Below are 27229 nucleotides of genomic sequence, written 5' to 3' on the forward strand. Positions count from 1 at the left end.
TTTGATGAGAACAACTATAGAATATGGAAGTTTTGTAAATGGAGCTGCAGCTAAAACACATTTAATGAAAATAGAAAGAAATATTCCCAAAGCATTTAGGATATGTACAGGTGCAATCACATCAACACCAATTAAAGCAATGCAGGTGGAGTTAGGAGAAGTAGCGTATGACCTGAGAAGAGATCAACTTATGTTGACATACTGGAGTAGACTTAAAGGATGTAGCCATGGACATCTGGCCAAGAATGTGATGGAGGAATGTTGGGAGTATAATACAACTAAAAGTAATAGCTTTGGGTGGGTAATTAAAGATAAAATAGATAAATATAACATAAAAAATATACATATTAATAATTCTACACCCATAAGCAATATTCCGATCTGGCTATTTCCAAAACCTGAAGTAGATATACATATAACAGAGTTAAAAAAATAAATGGAAAGATAGTGAAAAAGGACATAAAGCAAGTCAATATATTAAAAACAAATATTATGGTTACTTAGATATGTATACAGATGGATCAAAAAGCGAAGAAGGGAAGGTGGGGATTGGAATCTATGTACCAACAATGAATTATAGCATCATAAAGAGATTACCAGACCAGCTCTCGGTTTATACAGCAGAAATGATGGCAATTATTATAGGCTTGCAATGGATAGAGGAAATAAAAGCAGATAGAGTGGTATGTTGTGTGGACTCTCTGGCAGCCTTATATAGTATTAAAAATATGGAATCAAGTCTAGAGGATTTATTATTAGAAATACATCAAAGCCTATTCCAACTACACATGTTAAAAATAGAAATAAGATTCTGCTGGGTGCCTGCACGTGGAGGGGTGGAAGGGAATGAGGTGGCAGATAAAATGGCTAAAATGGGAATTAGAAGGAATGAAATTATAGATATACCTGCTGGTAAAGGCGAAGTAAAAGCAATAATCAAAAAACAAATGATGGAGAAATGGCAAAATAGGTGGGACGAGGGCAGTAGCAGGAGAAAGTATTATAAAGTACAAAGATCTATCAGTGCACAAGGGGTGAAGAAGGGCCAGAGTCGCCTCCACCTCCTGAGGAGACTGAGGTCCTTTGGTGTGTGCAGGACTCTTTTACGGACCTTTTATGACTCTGTGGTGGCCTCAGCCATCTTCTATGCTGTGGGCTGCTGGAGAGGGGGCAGCACGGACAGGGACAGGAGCAGGATCAATAGACTGATCAGGAGAGCGAGCTCTGTCCTGGACGGTCCTCTGGACTCCGTGGAGGAAGTGGGGGACAGAAGGATGTTGGCTAAGCTGACGTCCATCATGGACAACACCTCTCACCCGCTACATGACACTGTTGTTTCCCTGAGCAGCTCCTTCAGCAACAGACTGTTACACCCACGGTGTAAGAAGGAGAGGTTCCGCAGGTCCTTCATACCGACCGCTGTCAGGCTCTACAACACCTGCACCACCTGAACCATGTTGTAGTCACTATGTATTCTTTACACTGTACTCTTTACTTGCGTATCTTGCTTGCTGCTGTAACAAGTGAATTTCCCCGCTGTGGGATTAATATATTACAAATACAATACAATACAGTAGGTGGCGGTATGCACCTTTTAAAGTCATGGTTGCAACCCGCCATTAAACTAAAAGAAGAAGAAGATGAAGTGGGAAGTCCGCAAATGGGAATAGAAACTGCTGAACGCCGAAAGTGATGATTTGACGTTATGACTTATTGGAATTTATGACAGCCGTGCTCTACAGTGACATTTAGCCGTCATTTTCAGCATCTCTAAAATACTTCAGGTATGTGTGTTTGCACAGTTATTGGGCTGAATCGCAGGCGAGGTCTTACATATTGCTTCTGTTAGCAATATGTATAGTAATCGGCTAGCTTAGAAAGTGGCTAACTAATGTCACACGAATGTCATTTGAACTTTTGAATTTAACGGAAAAAAAGTTTATTCACTGGTTTGTTCACGAAGATAGCCAATAGAGAAAAAGTACACTAACAAGCTAATGTACGGTAACTTACAGCAGCAGGTGACCAGGTGTGTACTTGTCGTGGTACCAGGTGAGCAGCACCAACCATCGTCGTCATCATGGGTTTTCTGCTGTCTAAATCCATGGATGCCAACTTGAAGAAGCAACAAGAGTTCATGCTTCACAACTCCAGGCTGCAGGTGAGTGCGCTTGCAAACGCGTCTGCAAATTAAAAACACACTTTTGAAGATTTAAGGTTGGGACTTGACCATTTCCTCATTGAGAGCTGCCAGTGCACGACATTCTTGTTTAGCTGGAGTTTTTGTTTTTTTTACCCAGTAAGAGGTCATATCTCATACTCAAATAGCGACAGAAAAAGTGCTCCTAACTTATGTAATCGCATCTCTGTCCTGGCTACTTAGTACAACTATAATAATAATAATAATAATAATACACCCATAACATGACAACATGCATTTTTATCACAGGCTACCTTAGCAATGGACAACACCACAGGAAGTAAACTTGGGTATACTTCTTTAGAGTAGTCAGTGTACAGCTTGTGTAGCAGCGTAGCTTTGCTATCATAGCTTTATTACTGAAAATCGGTCGACACACAACCATTATTGTCCAAATAGCTGGCAGTGCGAGTGAGTATCAGGAGAATTGTGTCTTGCACAGTGGTGGTAGCGTCACAGTCTGGGGCCGCACGAGTGCTGCTGGAACTGGGGCAGTCGGAGTTGTGGTTCATTGAGGATTAACACGAATTCCAACGTGTACTTGGACACTGTGAAATTGGCTCCCTTGCTTGAGGTGGCATCACGGTGCAAGGGCTGCACGAGTGCTGCAGTTTTGGAAAGATGAATTCCAGCACTTTGTAATGTGTAGCAAGGTAATAGTGTCTTGCCTGTCAAGCGTGGTCGTGTGAGTGTTACAGTCCAGGGCCGCATGAGTGCTGCTGGCACTGCGGACGATCTGCGGTTCATCGAGGATAAACATGAAATCCAATGTGAACTTTGACATTCTGAAGATTGGCTCCTTTGGTGGTGGTGACGTCACGATCCGGAGCTGCACGAGTGCTGTCGGTACTGAGGGAGCTGCGGTTCAATGAGGATAAACATGAATCCATTCACATTGTATGTAGCAAGGTAATTGCGTCTTGCCTGTCAAGCATGGTTGTGTGAGCATTACGGTCCAGGGCTGCACGAGTGCTGCCGCCGCTGTGGTTCATAGAGGATAAACATGACTTCCAATGTGTACTTTGACATTCTGAAGATTGGCTCCTTTCGTAGTGGTGACGTCACGGTCCGGAGCTGCACGAGTGCTGTCGGCACTGAGGGAGCTGCGGTTCAATGAGGATAAACATGAATCCATTCACATTGTGTGTAGCAAGGTAATTGCGTCTTGCCTGTCAAGCATGGTTGTGTGAGCATTACGGTCCAGGGCTGCACGAGTGCTGCCGCCGCTGCGGTTCATAGAGGATAAACATGACTTCCAATGTGTACTTTGACATTCTGAAGATTGGGTCCTTTGGTAGTGGTGACGTCACGGTCCGGAGCTGCACGAGTGCTGTCGGCACTGAGGGAGCTGCGGTTCAATGAGGATAAACATGAATCCATTCACATTGTGTGTAGCAAGGTAATTGCGTCTTGCCTGTCAAGCATGGTTGTGTGAGCATTACGGTCCAGGGCTGCACGAGTGCTGCCGCCGCTGCGGTTCATAGAGGATAAACATGACTTCCAATGTGTACTTTGACATTCTGAAGATTGGGTCCTTTGGTAGTGGTGACGTCACGGTCCGGAGCTGCACGAGTGCTGCCGGCACTGAGGGAGCTGCGGTTCAATGAGGATAAACATGAATCCATTCACATTGTGTGTAGCAAGGTAATTGCGTCTTGCCTGTCAAGCATGGTCGTGTGAGCATTACGGTCCGGGGCTGCATGAGTGCTGCTGGCACCAGGATAGCTGCGGTTCCTTGAGGAGACACATGAATTCCAACATGTACGTTGACGCTCTGAAAATTCGCTCCTATGGTTGAGGTGGCATCATGATCCGGGGGCGCACGAGTGCTTCTGGCACTGGGAGAGCTGCAGTTCATCGAGACACTTTGTATTCTCTACCTTCCTTCCTTCCATCCTCTAGAGAATGCCCCACAGGTGCACAGTTGGGTTTAGGTGTGGAGGAAACATACTTGCTGCCATGAAAGGACGGGATCACGCTCTGCTTCACGATGCCACAGTACATGTCCGAATTCATGTTTCCCCCTTCATGAAGCACAGCTCCCCCAGCGCCAGCAGCACTCGTGCAGCCCCAAGCCGTGACGCTACCACCACCAAGCTTGACTGCAGGTAAAACATAATCATTTTTGGGGTTTGTTTGTTTTATCAGATGTTAAGGCAGTAATGGCTTTGTGTTGATTCTTCACACTGCGCTACAAGCCGTACATTGATTACTCTAAAAACAAATGATTGTCCCTTGAGACGATGAAATGAAACGCTTGCTGAAATGTGAGGGCTACTCCAACGTAGATTTGCCCGATGAACAACTGCTTTCATTTCCTGCACCCCCACTTTTGGGGAGAGGGGTGGCAAATTCCAGTGACAAATAATGGATGTAAGCAGCAGGGCAGCAGCTGGGCATATGTCATATTAGGCATCTTGTCACTCGTGCGCCTTCATTTCGCACTCTCCACCCAGCTGCTCCAGCTTCTCCAGGAAACACGTCTCATTTGCACGGCTTTGTCGTATCCACGTGTGCAAACATGCTGCAATGCAAATCTCATTTCTCATTCTTTCATCATTAGCATGAAAGACAAATCACCTCAGTCGTACAAATGAAAGTCATATCCTACACATGAGTAAGCTAATATCTCTTCATAAATGTCACCTGCGGGAAGACCCTTCTTAACTGTACAATGTAGAAAATGCATCATAATGCAAATACGTTGTTTCCCCTTTTATTTAAGAGCTGCTGCATCAAAAAGGGCTGTCATATTGGTTTCTTTCGATGGTGCATGTGTGCCTATTTATTTATTTATTTATTTGTATTTATCTGTATTAATGTCTCTTCTGTTGTTGTTGCTTAATTTATTGGTATTCATGTTTTTCATGTTCTTATTCATTTTCTTGTGTTTTCTTTGTTTTTTTGGGAGAATGAACAGAATAACAATTTCATTGCATAGCAGAACTACCTGTTTTACTGTGCATATGACAATAAAACTCTTGAATCTTGAATCTTGACATTACTAAAAGTGTAGGAGGAATATGATATTCGCATGTATTCAAAAAACGAATCAATTGAAAGTTGCACTAAATAAAGCCAAAGAATGACATAAATCACTGATAAACACTCTTGATCAAAATCTTAAGACCACACATTTGGATCTTAATGAGGTTTAAGTAGAGCTACAATATGCAAAAACAAGAAGGGGGAGTGAGACAAAAAGCATTTTGAAAAAGTCATTTATTGAAAACAGCAATTAAAGTGAAATAGGCTGTTTATCAGCTGATCAAAAGTTTAAGACCACAGGCTATAAAAGCCTAAATCTGCTCAAAATGTTCATTTTCTGTCAGGCATCCACCCTGTCATGCCCTCCTGATGGTAAAGCTAAGAAGCTTTCTCTTTTTCAACGTGGTGGGATTGTGGAGCTGCATAAGCAAGGCCTCTCGCAGGGTGCCATTGCTACTCAGGTTGGGTGCAGTAAGACAAAACTTGTTTCAAAATAAAATGTTGTTAGTATTTCTTTGCCAAACGGAGCTTTACCCATGCGCGATAACCAGAAAATGTCAAATTTGATCCTGTATGGCCTTGAAAAGCGAATTGTTTCTGCTCAGGAAGTCAAGTAAGTAATTATAGTTTCCTGTCACAATAAAGAGATAATACTGTACTTTCTTGGTAAAACAGCACATTTAAAAAGTCATGGAAAACAAAAAAGTGTTTACTGGACTATAAGTCCCTCCGGAATGTAAGTTGCATTTGTTTCAAGAGCAAGAACAGACATTTAATGTGGAAAGGCAAGTTATCCAACCAACAGTAGCACACACAACAACTGTTTGAATAGGTGTCTCGTATGTTAACACTTATTCAGCCACACAATAGCATAAACATACCTGGGAGGCTGAAGTTCACCGAGCTCCCGATCTCATTCCACGTCACTCAATCCACGACGAGAGCGCCCTCTCGCGGCTGTCAATGGTAATTTTGACTCCTTGGTTCATGTCAGTCAATATGAATTCACATTTAAAAACATTATTTGGATATGTAGCTCTAAGCCAAGCTGTGAAAAAAGCAGACTTTTAGTCAGGAAAATAGGGTATTAATGATATTTTGGCATTAAACATATGAGTTGGAAGCGGCCTGTCCGGTAAGGTCAGTGAGTTCTGTTGCTGGGTTTGCCGTCTGACGTCACTTAGACGCTCCTTTGCTTGTCATGAAAGAAATCTGCACTTGTGCTGCAGCGCCACATGACTACTTCAAAGTTAACAAATGATGTGAAGTGTGGTCAATCAGTGTAAACAGCATGCATCAATAGAGGGCTTGATTGCTGTTCATTTTCTGCAGTGGGGGTTATTACTTTTAATGCACCTTTTGACGTGTGGCTGCAGGTAAATACACCTGACCCCTTCTAATTGTTTTCATGCTACACAGCCAAGTCTTGCGAGCCCACCCACAGTCGCCATAGGAGGGCGCGGCTATCTGATTCATGGCGTGTAAAGCACTCCTATTCCACCCCTTTAATAGCTGGGGGTGGGTTGGAATGCCAGAATCACCGTCCATTGTTGTTCAGGGCATTTTTAGCTCACCTTTGCGTCATGTTTGTTCAACATTCACTTTTGCCCACAGGACTGCAATCTATTTGTGGTTGAGGCGGGGGTGACGGCATCATCGTCTAATTTGCATAAGTGGCCATGACGCACGTGCATGTAATTTTTATGGACGATGTGGGAGACAAAAAGCGAGTCAAAAACGTGAAAGTGTCCAATAAGACTAGGGATGCACCGATCCACATTTCTTCACTTTCCGACCCAATCCCATTACCGGTATTGGGGTGTCTGCAGACTTGTGCTGTAATAAGCCACCGCGCCAAAAGAATAACAGCGTGACGCATTCACTGTAACTCTAAACATCGCACATACCTGTCTGGTCGCTACATTATTATTATTGTTCATTTGATTTGAGGCTGGAATTAACTTCTCTCTACAGACTAGTATGATATTTTAGTTACCCGCGGCTTTTGGGTATTGCTAAGAGTTTGTGATGTCTGGAGCAGACGCGCGCAGGATGGCTGCAGTGCACGTGTGGACACTTCTGTTTGCTGATATTCTTCTAGCTACGTTTACTGATATTCTTCTAGCTACGTTTACTGATATTCTGCCAGCTACGTTCGCTGATATTCTACCAGCTACGTTCGCTGATATTCTACCAGCTACGTTTGCTGATATTCTACCAGCTACGTTTGCTGATATTCTTCTAGCTACATTTGCTGATATTCTGCCAGCTACGTTCGCTGATATTCTACCAGCTACGTTTGCTGATATTCTACCAGCTACGTTTGCTGATATTCTTCTAGCTACGTTTCCTGATATTCTACCAGCTACGTTTGCTGATATTCTTCTAGCTACATTTGCTGATATTCTTCTAGCTACGTTTACTGATATTCTGCCAGCTACGTTCGCTGATATTCTACCAGCTACGTTTGCTGATATTCTACCAGCTACGTTTACTGATATTCTACCAGCTACGTTTGCTGATATTCTACCAGCTACGTTTACTGATATTCTACCAGCTACGTTTGCTGATATTCTACCAGCTACGTTTGCTGATATTCTACCAGCTACGTTTGCTAATATTCTTCTAGCTACATTTGCTGATATTCTTCTAGCTACATTGGCTGAAATCGTTAATCCATCCTTAATATGACCAGAAAAAGTTGCTAGGTTTGTCTCGCTTAACGCCTTTTGGAAAAACAGGGTCTAGAGGGGTCGGATTAGCGGTTAAATATAGCAACAAAGTGGCTAAATTGGCAACGCTGCCCCCGGTGGTTGTTTTTGCTTTTGTAGCAAACACCCGGCGACTAAAAGGGACTGTGCAGCTAAATGAATGGAGACCTTAACTGGAGTGTTGAGCTATTTTGTGTGTGTTTGTGTAGATGGAGCGTCAGATGGAGATGCAGAACCAGATGCGGGAGCGACAGATGGCCATGCAGGTGGCCTGGTCCAGAGAGTTCCTCAAATACTTCGGAACCTTCTTCCTAGTGGCCTCCACAGGACTCACCCTGGGGTGAGTTTTTACACCCTTTTGGAGATTTCACATTTTCACGTTGTTGGGCAGGGATGCAAAATGTCAGCTTTGACGTGTCAGCAACTGCAGTCCAATCAGCAGCAAATAAGCAATCATAGATGATCTTTCTCATGCAGGGCCATGAAGAGAAAGACGCCAGCCATGTTGGCCCCCATCTTTCCTCTCAGCTTCATCCTGGCCTACCAGATGGACAACGCCTACGGGACCCTGATTCATCGAATGAGAGGTACATCGCTTCCGAAATCATCTTTTACCAAATAGAAACTTGGATGTTCTCAACTCATATCAATCCTGATCCTGATCCTGATCCTGATCCTAATCTATTCATATCTCCTCCTAACTCATGCTGTTCTTGGACATAAGTATTGGGACACCTGGGCGTTCTCACCCAGAGCCATCACATTCCACTCTTTTCACATAAAGGATCTTTGACTAGCATTTTTGCAGTAAGTATTTAAAAATAGCAGAGCTCTTCTTTACAATAAAGGATCTCTGACTAGCATTTTTGCAGTTGGCCCTGAAAAACAGCAAAGCGCTCCCTTTAGAGAGGAGCTTTGACTAGTGTTTTTGCAGTAGATCCTTAAAAACAACAGAGTATTCCTTTCTTATAAAGGATCTTTGGATAATGTTTTTGCAGTATGTTTTTCAAAACAGCAGTGCACTTCTGTCTGATAAAGGATCTTTGACTAGTGTTTTTGCAGTAGGTCCTTAAAGTCAGCACAGTGCTCATGTCACATAAAGGATCTTTGACTAGCATTTTTGCAGCAGGTATTTAAAAAAGCAGAGCTCTACTTTTATAAAAAGGATCTTTGATGAGCTGTTTGCAGCCAGTCCTCAAAAACGGTAAAGCTCTCCTTTTTAGAGAGGATCTTTGACTCGTGTTTTTGCATTAGGTAGTTAAATACCACAGAGCGCTCCTGTCATAGAAGGATCTTTGCATAATGTTTTTGCATTACTTCTTTAAAAACAGCAGAGCACTGCTGTCACATAAAGGATCTTTGACGAGCATTTTTGCAGTAGGTACTTAAAAACAGCAGGGTTCTCCTTTGGTATTAAGGATCTTTGACTGCTTTTGCAGTCGGTCCTTAAAATCAGCACAGTACTCCTGTCATATAGAGGATCTTTGACTTGCATTTTTGCAGTAGGTCCTTAACAACACGTATTAGAATGACGGATGTGAACGTGAACATGGTGAGTTTTAGTACAACAAGCTTTGTCTCCATGACGCCGCCGTGTGCTGTCCATCGCCCTCTAGGGGAGGCCGAGAGCATCATGGCGTCAGAACGCGAGCGTCTGGGCCTTCCTCATGGGACTCCAACCTTCGACAGCGTAGAGAAAGCCCGCCGCGCTAAGAGCAGCTTGGCCTCCATCTTGGACAAGTGACGGCTTTCTTCTCCTTCAAGAGAAGGGACAGCTAAGTCACATGTTGGCAAACAAGACCTTTTTTGTGCCAAAATTAAATCCTGATTATAAAATCATAGATTAGATCATCCATTGTAAAATATCCTCTCTTTTTAACTTTTTTTTCTTCTGTTTACAAATTGAAATCATTTGAAATGTCATGAAATAAATCAGTTGGGCATGAATGAAATATTTAATACAAAATTTTAATAGGTAATACATTTCCAATTGGATACATTGAATATTTCTTTCAGACTGTAACTAAGTCATGTTGTTTATTCATCTCATTTGAGCTTTATTTGTCATTAATGTTGGCACAAAAAACCATTCATCCGTTCCAGCGTCAAAGTGTCCCCCCCCCCGTTTATGAACACTTGTTCACCAGAACATTCTCAAGTGCCATGCAAGTGTAAAAAGAAGACGCCACTGTATTATTGCTATATGATGGTGGACAAAGGAAAGAGTTTTTGTAATAAAGCCAGAAAAAGCCAAAGAAAAAGCTAATCCTCGTATGCCGTGTTCAGCCCATGTGATAGCGTCAGCATTATTGGTATTGCTAGTATGGAAACACGTCATGTTGTTGAAAAGAAGAAATGTATTGCCCAAGAGTTCCTCGTCTGCGTGTGACTTGGAGGTGCAAATAGAGACGCGTGTACGCCTGCAAGAAGTAACTCGGATCATGTCATCAATGGAAATGACGCACGTGCGTGTTTGTGCGAGGGAGGGAAGGATGGAGGGAGGGACGTGCTGACTTCACAGGTGACGGTTAAAGAGGTCGCGTCCACACGCCAGCAGAGAGCAATCCAGAAACCCCCGTCGTCCGTTCAGACTTGGAACTTGCATCAAGTCAAACTTGTGGAGTGGCTCGGCCCTAAAAATGCTTTGCGGAGGCGCAGTGCACGTGCTCACGCTCACACTGGCGCTGTGCGCGGGCCACGACGTGCGGGCTGAAGCGCACATACCCCGGGAATACGGCGTCAAGCTGTGCGGCAGGGAATTCATCAGAGCCGTCATTTTCACCTGCGGGGGCTCACGCTGGAGGCGCTCCATGGGTAAGTGCATATTTGTCTTCTTGTTGCAGTCACATTGTATTTCTACTCTATTTTTAAGGTGAAAGGTTAGAGCTGTACCCATTTCAGCACCATAGACAGTTACCTCAGCACCGTCTTTCATATTTGACCCGGAATGACGACATGCTAACATTCTTATGCTGCAAGATGCCTTCACACGTCCCAAAGAACTCCAACGTGAGCAGCATGAACGCAGCGTGCAGAAATCTTGTAAATAACGTACATGTTCAACCCAGCAGATGGCATTTCGGTCTGGAATGTTTGGGTTATGTTATGAAACATGTCACAAAATCTGCCCTTTATAAAGATATTTTAGAAGCTTGTGGTGGAATCTAAGACGGTAAAAATAATAATCTACGTTAACACAGCAGGCAGCATTTTGGTTTGGAATGTTTGCATTATGTCACATAATATGTCACAAAAGATGCCTTTTAAAAGTATATTTTAGAAGCTTTTGGTGAAATCTAGGGTGTTAAAAATAGAATATAAAAATAACCTACGTATTAACATAACAGGCAGCAATTTGGTTTGGAATGTTTGTGTTTTGTCACATAATATGTCACAAATGCTGCTCTTTAAAAGTATATTTTAGGCAGTTTTGGTCAAAAGTAGCGTACGTATTCAAGCCAGTAGGCGTCATTTCAGTTTGGAATGTTTGAGTTATGTCACGAAAGCTTTTGGTGAAATCTGAGCTGCTAAAAAAAAAAGGAAAAATGACATAAGTACTCAACCCAGCAGACATGTTGTTTGGAAAGTCAGAATATGTCACGAAAGCTGCTCTTTAAAAGTATATTTTAGAAGCTTTTGGTAAAAATGCAACATGCTCTTTTGAAGCTTTTGGTGAAATCTAAGCTGCTAAAAATGTAAAAATAACGTATGTACTCAACCCAGCAGATGGCATTTTGTTTGGAATGTCAAAATATGCCACAAGATCCTCCCTTTAAAAGTATATTTTAGAAGCTTTTGATGAAATCTAAGATGGTAAAAAATAGCAGAATATAAAAATGACTCACGTATTCAACACAGCAGCTGGAATATTTGAGTTACGTCCCATAAATCTCACCAACGCTGCACTTTGAAAGTATATCTTAGAAGCTTTTGGTGAAATCTAAGCTGGTAAAAATGCAATACAAAATCAACCTACCGGTAGGTATGCAACCCATTGGGCGGCATTTTGGTAGGGAATATTTTGAATTACGTCACAAAAGATACCCTTTTAAAAGTATATTTTAGAAGCTTTTGGCAAAATCCAACCTGGTAAAAATAGCAGAATATAAAAGTAATCTACGTATTCCCCCCAGCATATGTATTTTGGAATATTTGAGTTACGTCACGTCATAAAGGCTGCTTCCATTTTAAAAGTATATTTTAGAGGCTTTTGGTGAAATCTGGGCTGGTAAAAATAGCACAATATTGAAAATACCAATGTATTCAACCCACTGGACGACATTTTGGTCTGGAATATTTGAGTTAAGCCACAAAAGCTGCCCTTTTAAAAGTATATTTTAGAAACTATTGGCGAAATCTGAGCTGGTAAAAATAGCAGAATATAAAAATAACACCCATATTCAACCAGCAGACAGATATTTGAGTCACGTCACAAATGTCCCAAAAGATGTCATTTAAAAGTATATTTTAGAAATTAATTCTTCGTTGTCATCCTCCAGAAGCCGTCCTCTGGAGAGACAAGACGATGGACACCTCCTTCCACACCCGCAGCCTCCTTTCCCCGCGAGCCCCCTCGTCCTCTTCGTACTCCCTGGAGGACCTCCTGTCCATACGTCGGCAGCAGTGGGACACGTCTTACTTGTCTCACATTTTAGGTGTTCTGGCAGCAGAGGACCAGCCTTCGAGCAGCAGTAGTTGTAGGAAGAGGCACCACTTTTCTGTGGGTGTAGCAGGGACTTGCTGCAGCCAGGGATGCACCAAGAATGATATCGGACTCTTGTGTTGAGTGCTTTGAGTCGTGGACGTCTTTTCTCTTTCTACACACATTGTCATCTTTCTGCATTTTTAAAATAAATAAAATATTGTCTTTATGTGAAACAAACCACTTATTCTGCCTTTTTATTACCATCTTCTATCTCCATATAGCTAAACACTGATTAATCCCTTTTATTAGAAAGGAGGGCATTTTAACTGTACATACACAGTAGTTAAGACACTGAATGCATTTTATATACAGTACTGTGGAAGAGTGTTTGCCTCCTTCCTGTTTTATTTTTTGCATGTTTGTCACACTTAAATGTTTCAGGTCATCAAACAAATGTAAATATTAGTCAATGACAACACAACTGAACACAAAATGCACTTTTTAAATGAAACTTTTTATGATTAAGGGAGAAAAACAATCCAAAGCTACATGGTCCTGTGTGAAAAAGTGATTGCCCCCTAAAGCTAATAAGTGGTTGGACCCCCCTTAGCAGCAACAACTGCAATCAAGCGTTTGTGATAACTTGCAATGAGTCTCTTCCAGCGCTGGGGAGGAATTTTGCACAATTGTTGTCATTCAGCCACATTGGAGGCTTTTCCAGCATGAAGCGCCTTTTTAAGGTCATGCCACAGCATCTCAATAGGATTCAGGTCAGGACTTGGACTAGGCCACTCCAAAGTCTTCATCCATTCAGAGGTGGACTTGCTGGTGTGTTTTGGATCATTGTCCTGCTGCAGAACCCAAGTTGCTTTCAGCTTGAGGTCACCAACAGATGGCCGACATTCTCATTCAGAAGAATTCATGCTTCCATTTATCACAGCAAGTCTTCCAGGTCCTGAAGCAGCAAAACAGCCCCAGACAACCGCACTACCACCACTATATTTTACTGTTGGTATGTTCTTTTTCTGAAATTTACGCCAGATGTAATGGGACACACTTTCCAAAATGTTCTTTTTGTTCAGCAGTGGTTTTGGTCTTGGAACTCTGCCATGCAGGCCGTTTTCGCCCAGTGTTTTTCTTATGGTGGAGTCATGAACACTGACCTTAACTGAGGCAAGCGAGGCCTGCAGTTTTTTGGATGTTGTTGTGGGGTCTTTTGTGATATTTTGGTTAGCCAGCCACTCCTGGGAAGGTTCACCACTCTTCCATGTTTTGGCCATTTGTGGGTAATGGCTCTCACTGTGGTTGGCTGGAGTCCCAAAGCTTTAGAAATGGCTTTATAACCTTTTCCACACTGATAGATCTCAATTCATCTCAGTTATTTTTTTAATGGGGGGACAATCAATTTTTTCACATAGGGCCATGTAAGTTTGGATTGTTTTTCTCCGTTAACAAGAAAAAGTTTCATTTAAAAACTGCATTTTGTGTCCAGTTGTGTTGTCATTGGCTAATATTTACATTTGTTTGATGATCAGGAAGGGGCAAACACTTTTTCACATCACTGTATATTATTGAGAAGGATGCCTAACAAGACAATGTGCATCAATCACAATATTGTTTTTTATGTGTTTAAAAATATTCTCTATATATTGAAGACAAAAAAGCGAGACTGTTTGAAAGCATTACTAGCTTGGCTGTATTGTGTTGTAACCGTGTGTGTCCAAACTACTTGAAGCAATTTTGAGTACAAAAAACCCCTCTGATTCCTTTTATGTAAAAAAAAAAAAAAAATGTCAATGTTAGCACAGTGAATGCAAAAATAGAAAATAAACGCCTCCTTTCTCCGACTTAAAAAAAATATAATTGCATGACAAGATATTTTCCTGCACTTACATTCAACGAAAATATACATCCCATTCATAAAATTTGATTTGTTTTTGTTTCATTCATATTTCTTGTCACACATGAAAGCACAAAATGAGCAACGTTTCATCTATTTACACAATATAAAAATATATTATTCAAAAATGTATAGAAAATTGCTGCGTCTTTAAAAAATAATGGGTAATTCTAGACTCTTGAAGGGAACCCTCTTCAGGCGTAGTGTATCGAGTCCTCACGTCAACGACACCAAGCGTCTCCGTGCTAGTCCGTGTTGTCTCGCGCCGTCTCCACGCTGCGGATTAACATCTGGAAAGTGGGCCTCCGTCCCGGCTCGCCGCTCCAGCACTCGGCCATCATCTGCCGGATCTGCGAGGAAAGCATGGTACGTGCGTCAGCTGGCCTCATATTCAATCCTGTATTATCACAGAAGGAGCTGCGGACCTCCTGGGGACATTTGTCAGGCATGGGCAAGCGATAGCCTTGCTTGAGAAGGTCGATCAGGTGATAGACGATCATCTGGCCTTGCTTCTCGTGTCCCATCTGCTCCATAAACACCTGAAAAGGAGAGGGAGATGATGACTGGAGGAGAGCGGCTCACGCAAGAACTGATTCAGGAATCGTAGTTGTACCGTAGCGATGTGTCTTTTTTCTCTAAAAGCCGCTAGCGATTGGTCAAAATGTGCGGTGCCGCGTGAAGGGGGGGCAGGAGGGGTTTCACACGCAAACAAGCTGTTTATGAATGCCCATCTTCATAATGAGCAAAAGCACATTTTAATTCAGATTTGGTTGCATAACGCTTTGTTATTTCATCATTTTAGTTTGTTTTTTGGGGTGTTTTTTCTGTTCCATGTCGAGCACGTAAATCAGGGATGTCCAAAGTGCGGCCTGGGGGCCAATTGTGGCCCACAACTTATTTATTGGCCCAGAGCACATTGTAGAAATAAAATTAAACCAAAAAAACCCAGCAAAATGAGAAAATTAGACCAAAAAGGCAAAATGTAAAAAGAAGATGAACCGATACTATAAAAATAGAAATATATATATATATATATATATATATATATATATATATATATATATATATATATATATATATAAAATGTATACTAAAAATCATGTAATATACTTCTCTTTAACCTTTTTACAAAATAAAAAATGTGTAGGCCCTCCTGCATCCTTTTATTTTTAGTATGTGGCCCTTGGTGGAAAAACTTTGGACAACCCTGATGTAAGTGAAGCCGTGGAAACAAACATTTGATGCAATTATATTTTTACATGAAAAATTCATTTTAAACATTTTGGTAAGAAGCACTTCTTAGGCCCCAAAATGGCCCCTCACATAATGTCATAAAAATTGAAAATACATATTGTAAACTATTTAACCACTTCGGAAATGAATATAAAAATAGATTTTTTAAATGTTTTTATCGCCTTTGTGTCCGGCTTAACAAAAAAATATTTTTTTAAAAAATGTATACACTAATGGGAGTCAATGGGACCAAACTGGTCCCGAGGGTAAAGAGTGTAGGCATATATTGAGCCAATCTTCTATTCTATACATTGTGCAATAAAGATCATGGAATTTTCAAAATAGTCATTAAAAAAATTCTGGCCACATTTCATAGAAGCCTTAAAACTGACCGATACTGAGAGTTCAAACAATCAGACAAGCAGAATGTACACGTTTGGGCCCCTTAGGTGCTTTGGTTAAACAACAAAAAAATCTGTGGAGCCGTTTGAGAGCCAAAAGACAAGTCTTTTTAGGAGGCTGAGCCAAAAGAACCGGCTGCCCTAAAAGAGCTGGAGATGCCGTGAGTATAGTGCGAGTAGTCACCGCAGGTGGGCTGTAGCCTTTGTCACAGTAGGTGAAAAGCTCATAGAGGACCACGCCAAAACTCCACACGTCCGAGGCCACGGAGAACTTGCTCTCGGTCAAAGACTCTGGAGAATACCTGGCAGGGAAAAAATAACGTCACGATTTGGTTAATTTTTTTCCCAACAGAAAAATCAGTGGTGTGAAAAAGTGTTTGCCCCCTTCCTGATTTTATTTTTTTGCACGTTTGTCACACTTAAATGTTTCAGATCATCAAACAAATGTAAATATTAGTCAATGACAACACAACTCAACACAAAATGCAGTTTTTAAATGAAACTTTTTATTATTAAGGGAGAAAAACAATCCAAAGCTACATGGTCCTGTGTGAAAAAGTGACTTCTCTCCTGGATAAAACATAACTTAACTGAGATGAATTGAGATTTATCAGTGTTGAAAAGGTTATAAAGCCATTTCTAAAGCTTTGGGACTCCAGCCAACCACAGTGAGAGCCATTATCCACAAATGGCCAAAACATGGAACAGTGGTGAACCTTCCCAGGAGTGGCCGGCCAACCAAAATGACCCCAAGAGCGCAGTGACGACACAAAAGACCCCACAACAACATCCAAAGAACTGCAGGCCTCACTTGCTTCAGTTAAGGTCAGTATTCATGACTCCACCATAAGAAAGACACTGGGCAAAAACGGCCTGCATGGCAGACTTCCAAGACCAAAACCACTGCTGAACAAAAAGAACATTAAGACTCGTCTCAATTTTGCCAGAAAACATCTTGATGATCCCCAAGACCTTTGGGAAAATACTCTGTGGTCTGACGAGACAAAAGGTGAACTTTTTGGAAGGTGTGTGTCCCATTACATCTGGCGTAAAAATAACGCCGCATTTCAGAAAAAGAACATCACAGCAACAGTAAAATATGGTGGTGGTAGTGTGATGGTCTTCAGGACCTGGAAGACTTGCTGTGATAAATGGAAGCATGAATTGTGCTGAAGGAGAATGTCGGCCATCTGTTGGTGACCTCAAGCTGAAAGCAACTTGGGTTCTGCAGCAGGACAATGATCCAAAACACACCAGCAAGTCCACCTCTGAATGGATGAAGACTTTGGAGTGGCCTAGTCCAAGTCCTGACCTGAATCCTATTGAGATGCTGTGGCATGACCTTAAAAAGGCGCTTCATGCTGGAAAAGCCTCCAATGTGGCTGAATGACAACAATTGTGCAAAATTCCTCCCCAGCGCTGTAAGAGACTCATTGCAAGTTATCACAAACGCTTGATTGCACTTGTTGCTGCTAAGGGGGGCCCAACCACTTATTAGGTTTAGGGGGCCATCACTTTTTCACACAGGACCATGTAGCTTTGGATTGTTTTTCTCCCTTAATAATAAAAAGTTTCATTTAAAAAGTGCATTTTGTGTTCAGTTGTGTTGTCATTGACTAATATTTACATTTGTTTGATGATCTGAAACATTTAAGTGTGACAAACATGCAAACCAAATAAATCAGGAAGGGGGCAAAGGGGGCTTTTTCACACCACTGTACGTACATGTAGCGCTACAGCCCTAATGGTAAAGCAGTTACCAAAAGATGGGGCTCTCTCCGGGCTGCCTCACAGTGTAGTACTCCTTGTCCTGAGGCAGCACCTTGGTCAAACCAAAGTCGCCTATCTTCACCCTCATTTCGCTCTCCACCAGGATGTTCCTAGTGGCCAGGTCTCTGTGGATATAGCGCTTTGTGGCCAGGTAGTGCATGCCCTACGACGTATTGCACTCTTAATATGATGTCTGAGACAAATACTGCACCTCTTCTTTTTCTTCTTCTTTTATCACCTTGCAGATCTGTAGAGCATACAGCAGGAGTTTCTTGGAGTCAAAGTACTCCTTGTTTTTCAGGAGGTAGTCCCTCAAGCTGCCGTAGGGAAGATATTCCATGATCAAGCGCAGGTTCTTCCGTCCTGAAAGACGGCGACATTTAAAGATCCCCCAAGTATGCCAAAGCAGGGCTGTTCAAACTTAGACTGAAAAATGAAAGGATGCATCTTTGCCATTTTGATATTTTGTAAAGCAACACATGCAGATGCACATGCAGTTATTTACATTTCAAGAAAAAACTGCATCTCAGCTTGGTCTTATAAGTGAAAAAATATATTTTTGCTGTTTTTTTTTTTTTAAATTTTCCAAATATTTCAACTTTCTTCTTAAACAATCTTGGTAAATTGTATTTTCGTAATATTACGACTTTATTCCCATAATAATATAACTATTACCCCAAACTAATTTTCCAAAAATGACAACTTTATTTTGTTTTGTTTCTCATAACTTATTTTTTCTTTAATGTTTAAACTCTATGCTACTAAAATGCCAATATTTTTTCACATCACGTTATTTTATGACTTTATTCTCTTAAAATTGTGACTTTTCTTGTTAGAATACAACTTTTTTTCTCTTAATATTATGACTTTATGCTTGTAAAATTACAGCTGTTTTTCCATTTCTTCAGTTTTTTTTTATGTTTTCCAACTGTGGTAACTTTCTTCTTGTAATTACGACTTTATTCTCACAAAATTCTAACTTTTTCCACAACTTTATTGTTTCGGTAACAAATTTTGCTGGTCAATAATTGTGCTGCAAATTATCGTCGATAATATGGCCGTTTTTAGACCATTTTTTTCAATTATCGTGAGGTGTAATTCACATTTGAACCATTAGATGGTATTCAAAGTATAGTGCACCTGTGTGAGCCAAATTAGCTGCCTATGTAGACCCTGTCTCTTAATAAAAACGACACACACAAAGTTATGTAGTGTATTGTTAAACTAATGTAGGGGGTCGCTAATATTTGAGCTGGACCGCATATTTGTATTGGTGTATTGCTGGAGTAAAATACAATATTGCAGATTATCCACCTCTTTTTTCACTCGGTTATACAGTTCAGGAATTGCTGTGACATGTGCATGTACGTTGTCCCAGGCAATTCTTAATGTCTGTCAAACATTTCTAACACTTCCCGAAATGTTGGCTTTTCAACCGTATTAATAGGTTGCATTTCTTTTGTAACCTTTTGAGCGACACGCACCATTTTGCGCTCTTTTCGTTTTATTTTTTTATATTTACTTCGCCGATCAAACGCCTCAGTAAGCATTGGCTTACGGCTTAGAAACTTTAGCTTTTTTGCCTTTGTTCATATTAGCGTTTGCTTGCTAGCTGCTAGTACTGTGTGTGTCCACTCACGAGGGGCCTCGCATCAGAGAGACGAGGAAAAAGAACATGCATACGTATATGCACGTCAATTTATTGAGGCCGTCAAAATGATCAACTTTGTTTTGTTTTTTTAAAATAATCTTTCGATTAAATGATTTATCGTGACAGGCCTCATAACAACTTTGAGAGAAAAATCTATATTTCAACTTCATGCTACTAAAATGACTTTCTCACAGGTTTATTCTCTCAAAATTGCAACTTTTTTGTCTTATTTTGACTTTATTCTCGGAAAATTACAGCTGTCTCTTCTATTTCAACTTCCTTCTTGTAAATGTTCTTCTCATAGTTATGACTTTATTTCCATCATAGTTTTGAGTTTATTCTCGTAACATAACTTTTACCGCAACCTAATTTAAAAAAAACCAAAAACGACTTTATTCATTATTTGGTTTCCTCAAAATATTACAATAATATTATTAATAATAATAATTAATATATAATATTATTAGAAACTTCTACAATGTCTTTTTCTCTTAACTTTAAGTTCTTCACTTTATGGTCCTAATAATATTAGGACCTTTTCTTGTTAGACTGGAACATTTTTTCTCTAATATTCTGTACTTTATTCCTGTAAAACTACTGCTGAGTTTCTCTTTTTTTTTTTTTTTTTTTTTTAATAAATTGTCATGTTAAATTCTATTTTCGAATGTACCCAAAGCCACAAATGGCCACCGGGCGGCGCTTTGGACACCCCTGCTGTCAGCCATGGAGGGCTCCCTACCTGCGCTGTAGCACACCCCTTTGTACTTGACGATGTTCTCGTGGTGGAGAGACTTGAGGATCTCGATTTCGCGTTCAAAGTCCCTCATGTGCTCGGCCGTGCTGTGCTGCAGCTTCTTGACCGCCACCACCTCCCCCGTGCTGTCCTGCAGGGGGTCGTACCGGCACATCTCCACGCTGCCGAAGTTGCCCTGCGAGGCGGACACGGAAGTTCAGATAAAGACCACCGGTGCGGCCGTGCGGCGTCTGATGCGAAGTCTGACTTTGCCCAGCTGCTTGAGAAAGATGAGGTGTCGCTCCTCGAACTGCGCCGGCTCCTGGCTCTCGGAGGCCCACGGAAAGCCGAAGCCTCGCGTCCGCGTGGGCAGCATGTCGCTCTCCACCAGCAGCTCGTAGTCTGGCCCACAAGATGAGGAGAGATATGAACGCAACGCTCCTCGTCTGGAGCCGTGTGATGGGAAAGGAAGTCTCCCTGCCTGGCGTGAACAGCCTGTTGAGGTCTCGGATGATCGCTCGGAAAGACGGCCGGTGTGACGCCTCGTAGTCCATGCAGCTGGTGATTAGGTTGGCCAACTCCGTCCATTTGGGTGCCGGCAGCTGGTGCCTGTCCCGGTAGAACAGCATCTTCTGCAGCCCAGAAGGGAACATTTTACTTTGGAATATTTTAAATGATATCAAATTTAAGGTGGCAAAAATAGCCTACGTGTTCAACCCGGCAGACGGACTCTTTGAGTTACGTGACGTCATATGTCACCCAAGCTGCCCCTTAAAAGTATATTTTAGAAGCTTTTGGTGAAATCTCAGCTGGAAAAAATAACAATCTAACAACAATAATTTGCTGGCAGACTGAATGATTTGAGTTATGTCAGGTAATATGTCACAGAGGCTGCCCTTTAAAGGTATCATTTAGAGCAGGGGTGTCAAACTCGTGCCATGGAGGGCCGAGACACTGCAGGTTTTCTTTCCAGCCAGTCACTAAAGCAGGTGATTTTAATGATCAACACCTTCAGTTTGAGGGAAGGAGCTCATCAATTAAACCACCTGCTGGAGAAACTGGTTGGAGAGAAAACCTGCAGCGTCTCGGCCCTCCAGGGCACGAGTTTGACACACGTGATGTAGACGCTTTTGGTGAAATCAACTATGAAAATCTCTCGGAAGACGGAATATTTGTATTATGTCATTCAATAGCTCACAAAAAGTTGCCCTTTAAAATTATATTTTAGAAGCTTTTGGTGAAATTCAAGATAACCTACATGTTCAACCCAGCAGACGGAATATTTAAGAATATTTGTCCCCAAAGCTGCCTCTTAAAAGTAGATTTTACCAGCTTTTGGTGGAAATTAAGGTGGTAAAAATAATATAACAATAATCTACTGGCAGACTGAATTAATTTGTTATGTTACTTAATATGTCTGCCCTTAGAAAGTATATTTTAGTAGCTTTTGGTGAAATCCAAGCTGCTAAAAATTTGTGTTCACGCCGCTGGACAGCATTTTGGTTTGGAATGTTACGTCACAAAAGCTCCCCTTTAAAAGCATACTTTAGAAGCTTTTGGTGAAATCTGAGCTGGTAAATGTAGCAGTGTATAAAAATAACTTGCATATTCCACCCAGCAGATAGAATGTTTGAGTTATGTGAGAATGTGTCACCACAACTGACCAAACAAGTCCTTACTTTATGCATGTGTTTAGCATAAAAACAAAGGCTTTGCTACACATGTTAAAATAAAATCTGTCGCTCAGTCACAGACGTGGGAGCTGTAAGTTGGGTCATTTACTTCTCCGACTAGGCTAAGCTAGCATGATGTCGCTGTTACAATGCGAGTGGAATGTTAGCACTTTAGCTCACGTTGCCAAACTGTCAACTTAAGCGTGGCTCTCCATCTGAGGGAATTCTGCTTTTGCTGACCTTGCAGCAGTCGAGGGTGCAGAGGGGCTTATCTCCGCCACTGCAGATCTCCCAGAGGGTGGTGCCGAAGCTCCACTTATCCGTGGCTAAACTCAGATTGTGCGGGTTTTGGATGCATTCAGGGGACACCCACGGGATCCGCTCCATCAGAACTGTTGAGGCACGAGTGGGAGATGAGCGAGGAGAGAACGTCTTCTGACGTTCGTGCGCGGTCACCTTCTTTGGGAAGTACGGTGATGCTGATGCCGGGGTCACTGAGCTTGACGAAGGGCAGGCTGCCCGTCTTGCGGTCCTCCCTTCGGATCACCAGGATGTTTTTGGCACACACGTTACCGTGGACGACGTTCTTGTCTTCCTGCGGGACCATGTGCTGTATAATGTCACCGAAAAAAAATCCTGGCCAAGGCAAAAAAGACGACCTACCAGGTAATGCATGGCCCAAGCCAGCTGCTTGGCCACCTCCAGCTTCCACACGATGTTGATGCTGCTTTTGTTCTTCTTCAGGTACGTATCCAGAGAGCCAAACTTTCCATACTCTTGAACCGTAATGTCTGAAAGACAGTTTATCTTGAGTGTGGTAACAATCGCTATGTGGTCACGTTTGTGTGATTTGGGCTTACTCTCGTCTCCACAGACACAAACGCCGTAGTTTAGGAGCAAGTGCTTGTGGGAAAGCTGGCTCATCATGCTTGCGGCTTCGAAGAACGACTGCAAAAGGACGGGCGTAGACAAACATTGAGATTATCAGTCAGTACTCGGGGTTTAACGGTTTTGAGTTTCCTATTTGGGAACCTTCCCGCTGAATCACGTAAAGGGACAAAGACGAGTGGATACGATGAATGTGGTGTGCCGCCATTGCTCAATAAAGATGCAGGACGGCGCTACGAGCTGGAACTATTAATACTACTAATAGTCGAGCCAATAAGCAACCTTACTTTACTAAATAAATGTAATTACACCTGCAGGCGCTCACATCTGCATTATTGCACTAATTTACCTTGTCACCTATAACACAAAGCTAACACAGTCGTCTCTCACCACTTCACACAACAATATTAGTACGTCATTGCTGCTTTGTGCATAAAAGTATGTTTAAAAAGCATTAAAATGGCTAAATTAAGTCAAATACAAATATAAGGCATTCAGAACACGCATAGAAATGTGTTGTGATGATATGTAGTATTCTACACTGGCCACTAGGTGGCATTAATGTTACATTGATGAGACAATGGCCACTGCAGGAACTACTGCTAGAAACCGGATAATTTTTTTTTTTATAAAGAACAAGGAAATATCCCAATGCAACATGTGTGAGTTTTATTCATGTCTTATTAAAAATAAAACTACACATTTAAAAATAAAAAATGCGGCCACACAGTCTCCCTAATGGCAGTGAACCAAAGAAAAGGAAAGCCATCAACATGGATGTGAAAATGAACATCATAAAGCAACAGCAACATTTTAAAAAATGACTAATTTCAATAATTAAATTAATTAAAATTAAAAAAATAAAAATGCTAAAATTGCAAGCTTAAAACATTTTTAAAAACAAATTTGAAAATGTGGAACATCATAAAGCAACATTAAAAAAATAAAAATATGCGGCCGCACGGAGGAGTTTGCGTGCTCACCCTCGTGTGTGTGGGTTTTCCTTGACTTCCTCCCACATTCCAAAAGCATGCATGCTAGGTTAATTGGAGACTCTAAATTGTCCATAGGTATGAATGGTTGTTTGTCTACATGTGCGAGATGATTGGCTGGCGCCCAGTCACCAGAGTGTGCCCCGCCTTTCGCCCGAAGTCAGCTGGGACCGGCTCCAGCATACCCCCGCGACCCTAGTGAGGACAGACGGTATAGAATGGATGGATGGATGGATGGATGGATGTCTACTCTACTGTGTAATAGGTGAGTAAAGGTGGTGACTGTAGGGGTCCTATTTCATGTCTGTTGAAAAGCATATTTAGAAGGTGGTAAGCAGGTTTTCTATGCTTTAGCCACCAAAATCTTCCATTTATAAAGACGGAATCCTACTTACCACAATCGGGTGTGGAACGGACTACTGTATGTCTTCGACCTACTTTGGATTGCTTTTAGCATCTTTAACGCACAAAATGTATCAACGTGTGTCAAATGGCAGCCGTGTGGTAAACTATTATAACATTTCAATTACTTATATTATTTAATATTTATTATTGTTTGTATTTATGGGAGAATGACCTGCAGTTGGAGTTTTATGTTACCCAAAATGAACCAAACCATGGTACGCACCGAACCATAACAATGTTGTACCGTAAGCAGAGCCGTATATAAATGGGGTTTGGCCAACTCGGTTTCAGAGCTACTACGCTGTAATTGGTCAACTGCTGGTCACATGACATATGGACGCCATGTTGCTACCCTGCTGCTGCAATTTCATAATGTCAAAGGAGAGGAGTGGAAAGCAAATAACACTTCATTTGAAGTTGGGGGTGGTCTAGTGGTTAGCACGTTGGCCAACACAGTAACAGTCTGGAGATCGGGAAGACCTGGGTCGATTCTCCCTTGGGCATTTCTGTGTGGAGTTTGCATGTTCTCCTCGTGTGTGTTTGGGTTTTCTCCCACATTCCAAAAACATGTATGTTAGGTTCATTGGAGACTCTAAATTGTCCATAGGTATGAATGTGAGTGTGAATGCTTGTTTGTCTATATGTGCCCTGCCATTGGCTCGCGACCAGTCAGGGTGTACCCCGTACCCCGCCTGTCGCCCGAAGTCAGCTGGGATAGGCTCCAGCATGCCCCCGTGACACTAGTGAGGAGAAGCGGTGTAGAAAATGGATGGATTTGAAGTAGGTGGGACTGCACTATGCAGTCTAGATGTTGGCATTTATTAATGGTCTTGAGGAAAATGTTAAGTAACAACAGTTTCATATGTACATGTATGTATTTATTTTTAATTTAAGCTCAAACTTGTGTGTGATCAAAATTGAAATGGAAATCTGTTTTCATACAATAGATGAATAAATCAAGCAAGACAAGTCATTGTTCACTTCCACTATTGTTTACCTTGAAATACAATCATTTCCATGCAGTTATCTGGTATCATGAAATTGGATGTATTGCATCAGACACAGTACATTTGTTTTCATACATGTATGTTCATCTCAAAAAGAGTTTTCATTATTCTCCTATGAAGCCATAAACTTGATATTGTACTTGTACCAATGTTCAAATACGTTCATTAAAACGTTCACCTGGTGTTAACATGATCCAAAGTTCTATGCCTTCTGTTCATTGTGGATCTGTACAGTATGTGTGTATGGCATGTCTATATGTTCTGGCTTCTGTTTTATCAAGAGTTATAATTGAAGATAAAAATATAAGCCTGTACAAAGTAAACGGACTTAAAAAAATCTTTTTTCGATTTTAACTCCTATAAATCAGGGCCCATAATCTGGAAATGAGTTATTGTGGATTTTGTGTTATAAATAAAAGTTGTAAATATTGTATATATAACTGAAAGTCATTGCTAAAAATTAAAGAGAAAATATGACATTTGGTTGTCACTTTTAAATTTCAATTTAGGACCATATATTCATTATGACAAACAAATTAGAGGAACCTGTTATAACACATTCATTGGTACCATGAAAATGGCAGCCATCTTGCTTGTTATATCAGGAGCCAAAGACAGGAGATAAAGCAAATACACGTAATCAGATCTCTTATTTGAACATATGTGTTATGTATGAACACACTGATACATTCCCAGCATTCACAACATTGAAAATCTAAATCCATGTGCAGTAAAAATATAGCATATACTAGTAATAGCCTGTATCATACATGCAGTGTATTCCTTATATTATCGACTTGTCAAATACCTCAAAGGCTAAAAAATCAAACAAGGGAAAAATAGAATGAAATAGAAACTGTACACCTAGTCTGTGAAAAAAAGTGTTCTAGTGTTTTGCATGCAAAACGATAGGCATACTCATGGGCTACATCACATGTGTCAAACACGCTGCAGGTTTTCTCTCCAACCAGTTTCTTCAGCAGGTGGTTTAATTGATGAGCTCCTTCCCTCAAACTGAAGGTGTTGATCATTAAAATCACCTGCTTTAGTGACTGGCTGGAAAGAAAACCTGCAGTGTCTCGGCCCTCCATGGCACCGGTTTGACACCCCTGGGTTACATGCTTGAGCGCACGCCCCCCCCCGTCCTGTGGCTGAGGGTAGCAACATAGCGTCTGTGTTTTCAGTTGGCCAAACTCTCTATATACGGCTCGGACCGTAAGACCCCCCCACCCAGTGAGTAAAATAAAGCCCACCTCGGAGTAGTTCCGATGGGCCTTGTCCAGGATCTTGACGACCACGTCGATCTGATGAATCTCTCCGTAGTCTCCCAGCTCCTTCCTGATGCTGGAGAAGATCTTGGTGAACGTTCCCTGGCCAAGACTCTCATTCTGGAAAGTTGAATGGAAACGGGCGGAGGGGGTGTGTTTTATTAGCCATGGAGATCTCAGATTCAGGTCTGCATGTTCTCCCATGTGCATGAGTGAGTGTTTGTCTGCATGTGTCTTGTGATTGGCTGGCAACCAGTCCAGTACCCCGCCTCTCCCCCACAAAATCATCCGTGACCCCAATGAGGACAAGCAGTAGAGAAAATGGATGAATTGGGGGTTGTCTTACGATGATGAGGTCCTCCTTTCGTATCTTGTGGAAAACCATCTGGCTGATGTTTTTGTGGAGAGACGGAGAGAGAAGCACCTCAGGACTTTGGTTATTTCGACACACCAGCAGGTTGGATTTGTCTGCAGACATACAGTAGATACACCACTTAGGACTGGCAACACCACATAGTCATGTGTGTGTCCGTACTGACGTTTGGGGCTGGGCGGGCAGCACTTGGTCAGCTGGAACGTGTAGCCGTCGGTGCGCAGCGCCTCCTTCTGGTAGAAGTTGAGAAGTTCCCCCAGTGAGCCGAAGCTTCTCTTGGAGCCGTTGAGGATGTACTCTCCGGACTCTGTGTTCATGATCTGACAGTGCTTGTAGTCCACCATGGCCTCGTGCTGTCCAATTCACAGAGAAAACACACATGATTGACACT

At 41.7% G+C, this 27229-nt stretch overlaps 3 protein-coding genes across 9 annotated transcripts in view; 2 read left to right on the forward strand and 1 right to left on the reverse strand.

Moving 5' to 3' along the window:
• Positions 1 to 1635: 1635 nt before the first annotated feature.
• plgrkt (plasminogen receptor, C-terminal lysine transmembrane protein) lies at positions 1636 to 9662 on the forward strand. Of its 2 annotated transcripts, XM_054756527.1 has the most exons (6): positions 1636 to 1784; positions 2016 to 2161; positions 8109 to 8239; positions 8377 to 8486; positions 8624 to 8706; positions 9516 to 9654. In XM_054756527.1, exons 2-6 carry the CDS (start codon positions 2081 to 2083, stop codon positions 9591 to 9593), a joined length of 483 nt encoding a protein of 160 aa, XP_054612502.1. In that variant the 5' UTR covers positions 1636 to 1784; positions 2016 to 2080; the 3' UTR covers positions 9594 to 9654. The 2 variants fall into 2 exon arrangements, with proteins under 2 accessions (XP_054612502.1, XP_054612503.1); XM_054756528.1 differs by lacking the exon at positions 8624 to 8706 and having other exon boundaries at positions 9516 to 9662.
• An 864-nt stretch (positions 9663 to 10526) lies between these two features.
• rln1 (relaxin 1) lies at positions 10527 to 13163 on the forward strand. Its single transcript, XM_054756529.1, has 2 exons — positions 10527 to 10713; positions 12399 to 13163. Exons 1-2 carry the CDS (start codon positions 10539 to 10541, stop codon positions 12683 to 12685), a joined length of 462 nt encoding a protein of 153 aa, XP_054612504.1. The 5' UTR covers positions 10527 to 10538; the 3' UTR covers positions 12686 to 13163.
• The window catches only part of jak2a (Janus kinase 2a), a 29598-nt gene continuing 13372 nt past the window's right edge, over positions 11004 to 27229 (reverse strand). Inside the window, exons 9-23 of one of the 6 annotated variants that reach the window (XM_054756525.1) lie at positions 27005 to 27191; positions 26812 to 26933; positions 26451 to 26585; positions 22766 to 22853; positions 22569 to 22696; positions 22362 to 22500; positions 22146 to 22297; positions 20714 to 20864; positions 20501 to 20634; positions 20239 to 20428; positions 18087 to 18211; positions 17839 to 18011; positions 16263 to 16380; positions 14870 to 14983; positions 11007 to 14794 (exon numbers count right to left, since the gene is read on the reverse strand). In XM_054756525.1, the coding sequence (XP_054612500.1) occupies positions 14690 to 14794; positions 14870 to 14983; positions 16263 to 16380; positions 17839 to 18011; positions 18087 to 18211; positions 20239 to 20428; positions 20501 to 20634; positions 20714 to 20864; positions 22146 to 22297; positions 22362 to 22500; positions 22569 to 22696; positions 22766 to 22853; positions 26451 to 26585; positions 26812 to 26933; positions 27005 to 27191 (2061 nt within the window). In that variant the 3' untranslated portion in view covers positions 11007 to 14689. Of the gene's footprint in view, positions 14795 to 14869; positions 14984 to 16262; positions 16381 to 17838; positions 18012 to 18086; positions 18212 to 20190; positions 20865 to 22145; positions 22298 to 22361; positions 22501 to 22568; positions 22854 to 26450; positions 26586 to 26811; positions 26934 to 27004; positions 27192 to 27229 lie in introns of those variants that run through there. The other 5 variants (XM_054756523.1, XM_054756524.1, XM_054756522.1 and 2 more) reach the window with 5 other exon arrangements.

The sequence above is a fragment of the Dunckerocampus dactyliophorus genome, chromosome 17, assembly GCF_027744805.1.
Source record: "Dunckerocampus dactyliophorus isolate RoL2022-P2 chromosome 17, RoL_Ddac_1.1, whole genome shotgun sequence".
Lineage (NCBI taxonomy): Eukaryota > Metazoa > Chordata > Actinopteri > Syngnathiformes > Syngnathidae > Dunckerocampus > Dunckerocampus dactyliophorus.

Excerpts from the sequence above, each read along its gene's own strand:
- plgrkt (XM_054756527.1), top strand. The coding sequence starts at position 2,081 with ATGGGTTTTCTGCTGTCTAAATCCATGGATGCCAACTTGAAGAAGCAA. Across the intron at positions 2,162-8,108 it reads TTCACAACTCCAGGCTGCAG|ATGGAGCGTCAGATGGAGAT; the intron begins GTGAGTGCGCTT and ends GTGTTTGTGTAG. Across the intron at positions 8,707-9,515 it reads CTTTGACTAGCATTTTTGCA|GGGAGGCCGAGAGCATCATG; the intron begins GTAAGTATTTAA and ends ATCGCCCTCTAG.
- rln1 (XM_054756529.1), top strand. The coding sequence starts at position 10,539 with ATGCTTTGCGGAGGCGCAGTGCACGTGCTCACGCTCACACTGGCGCTG. Across the intron at positions 10,714-12,398 it reads ACGCTGGAGGCGCTCCATGG|AAGCCGTCCTCTGGAGAGAC; the intron begins GTAAGTGCATAT and ends GTCATCCTCCAG.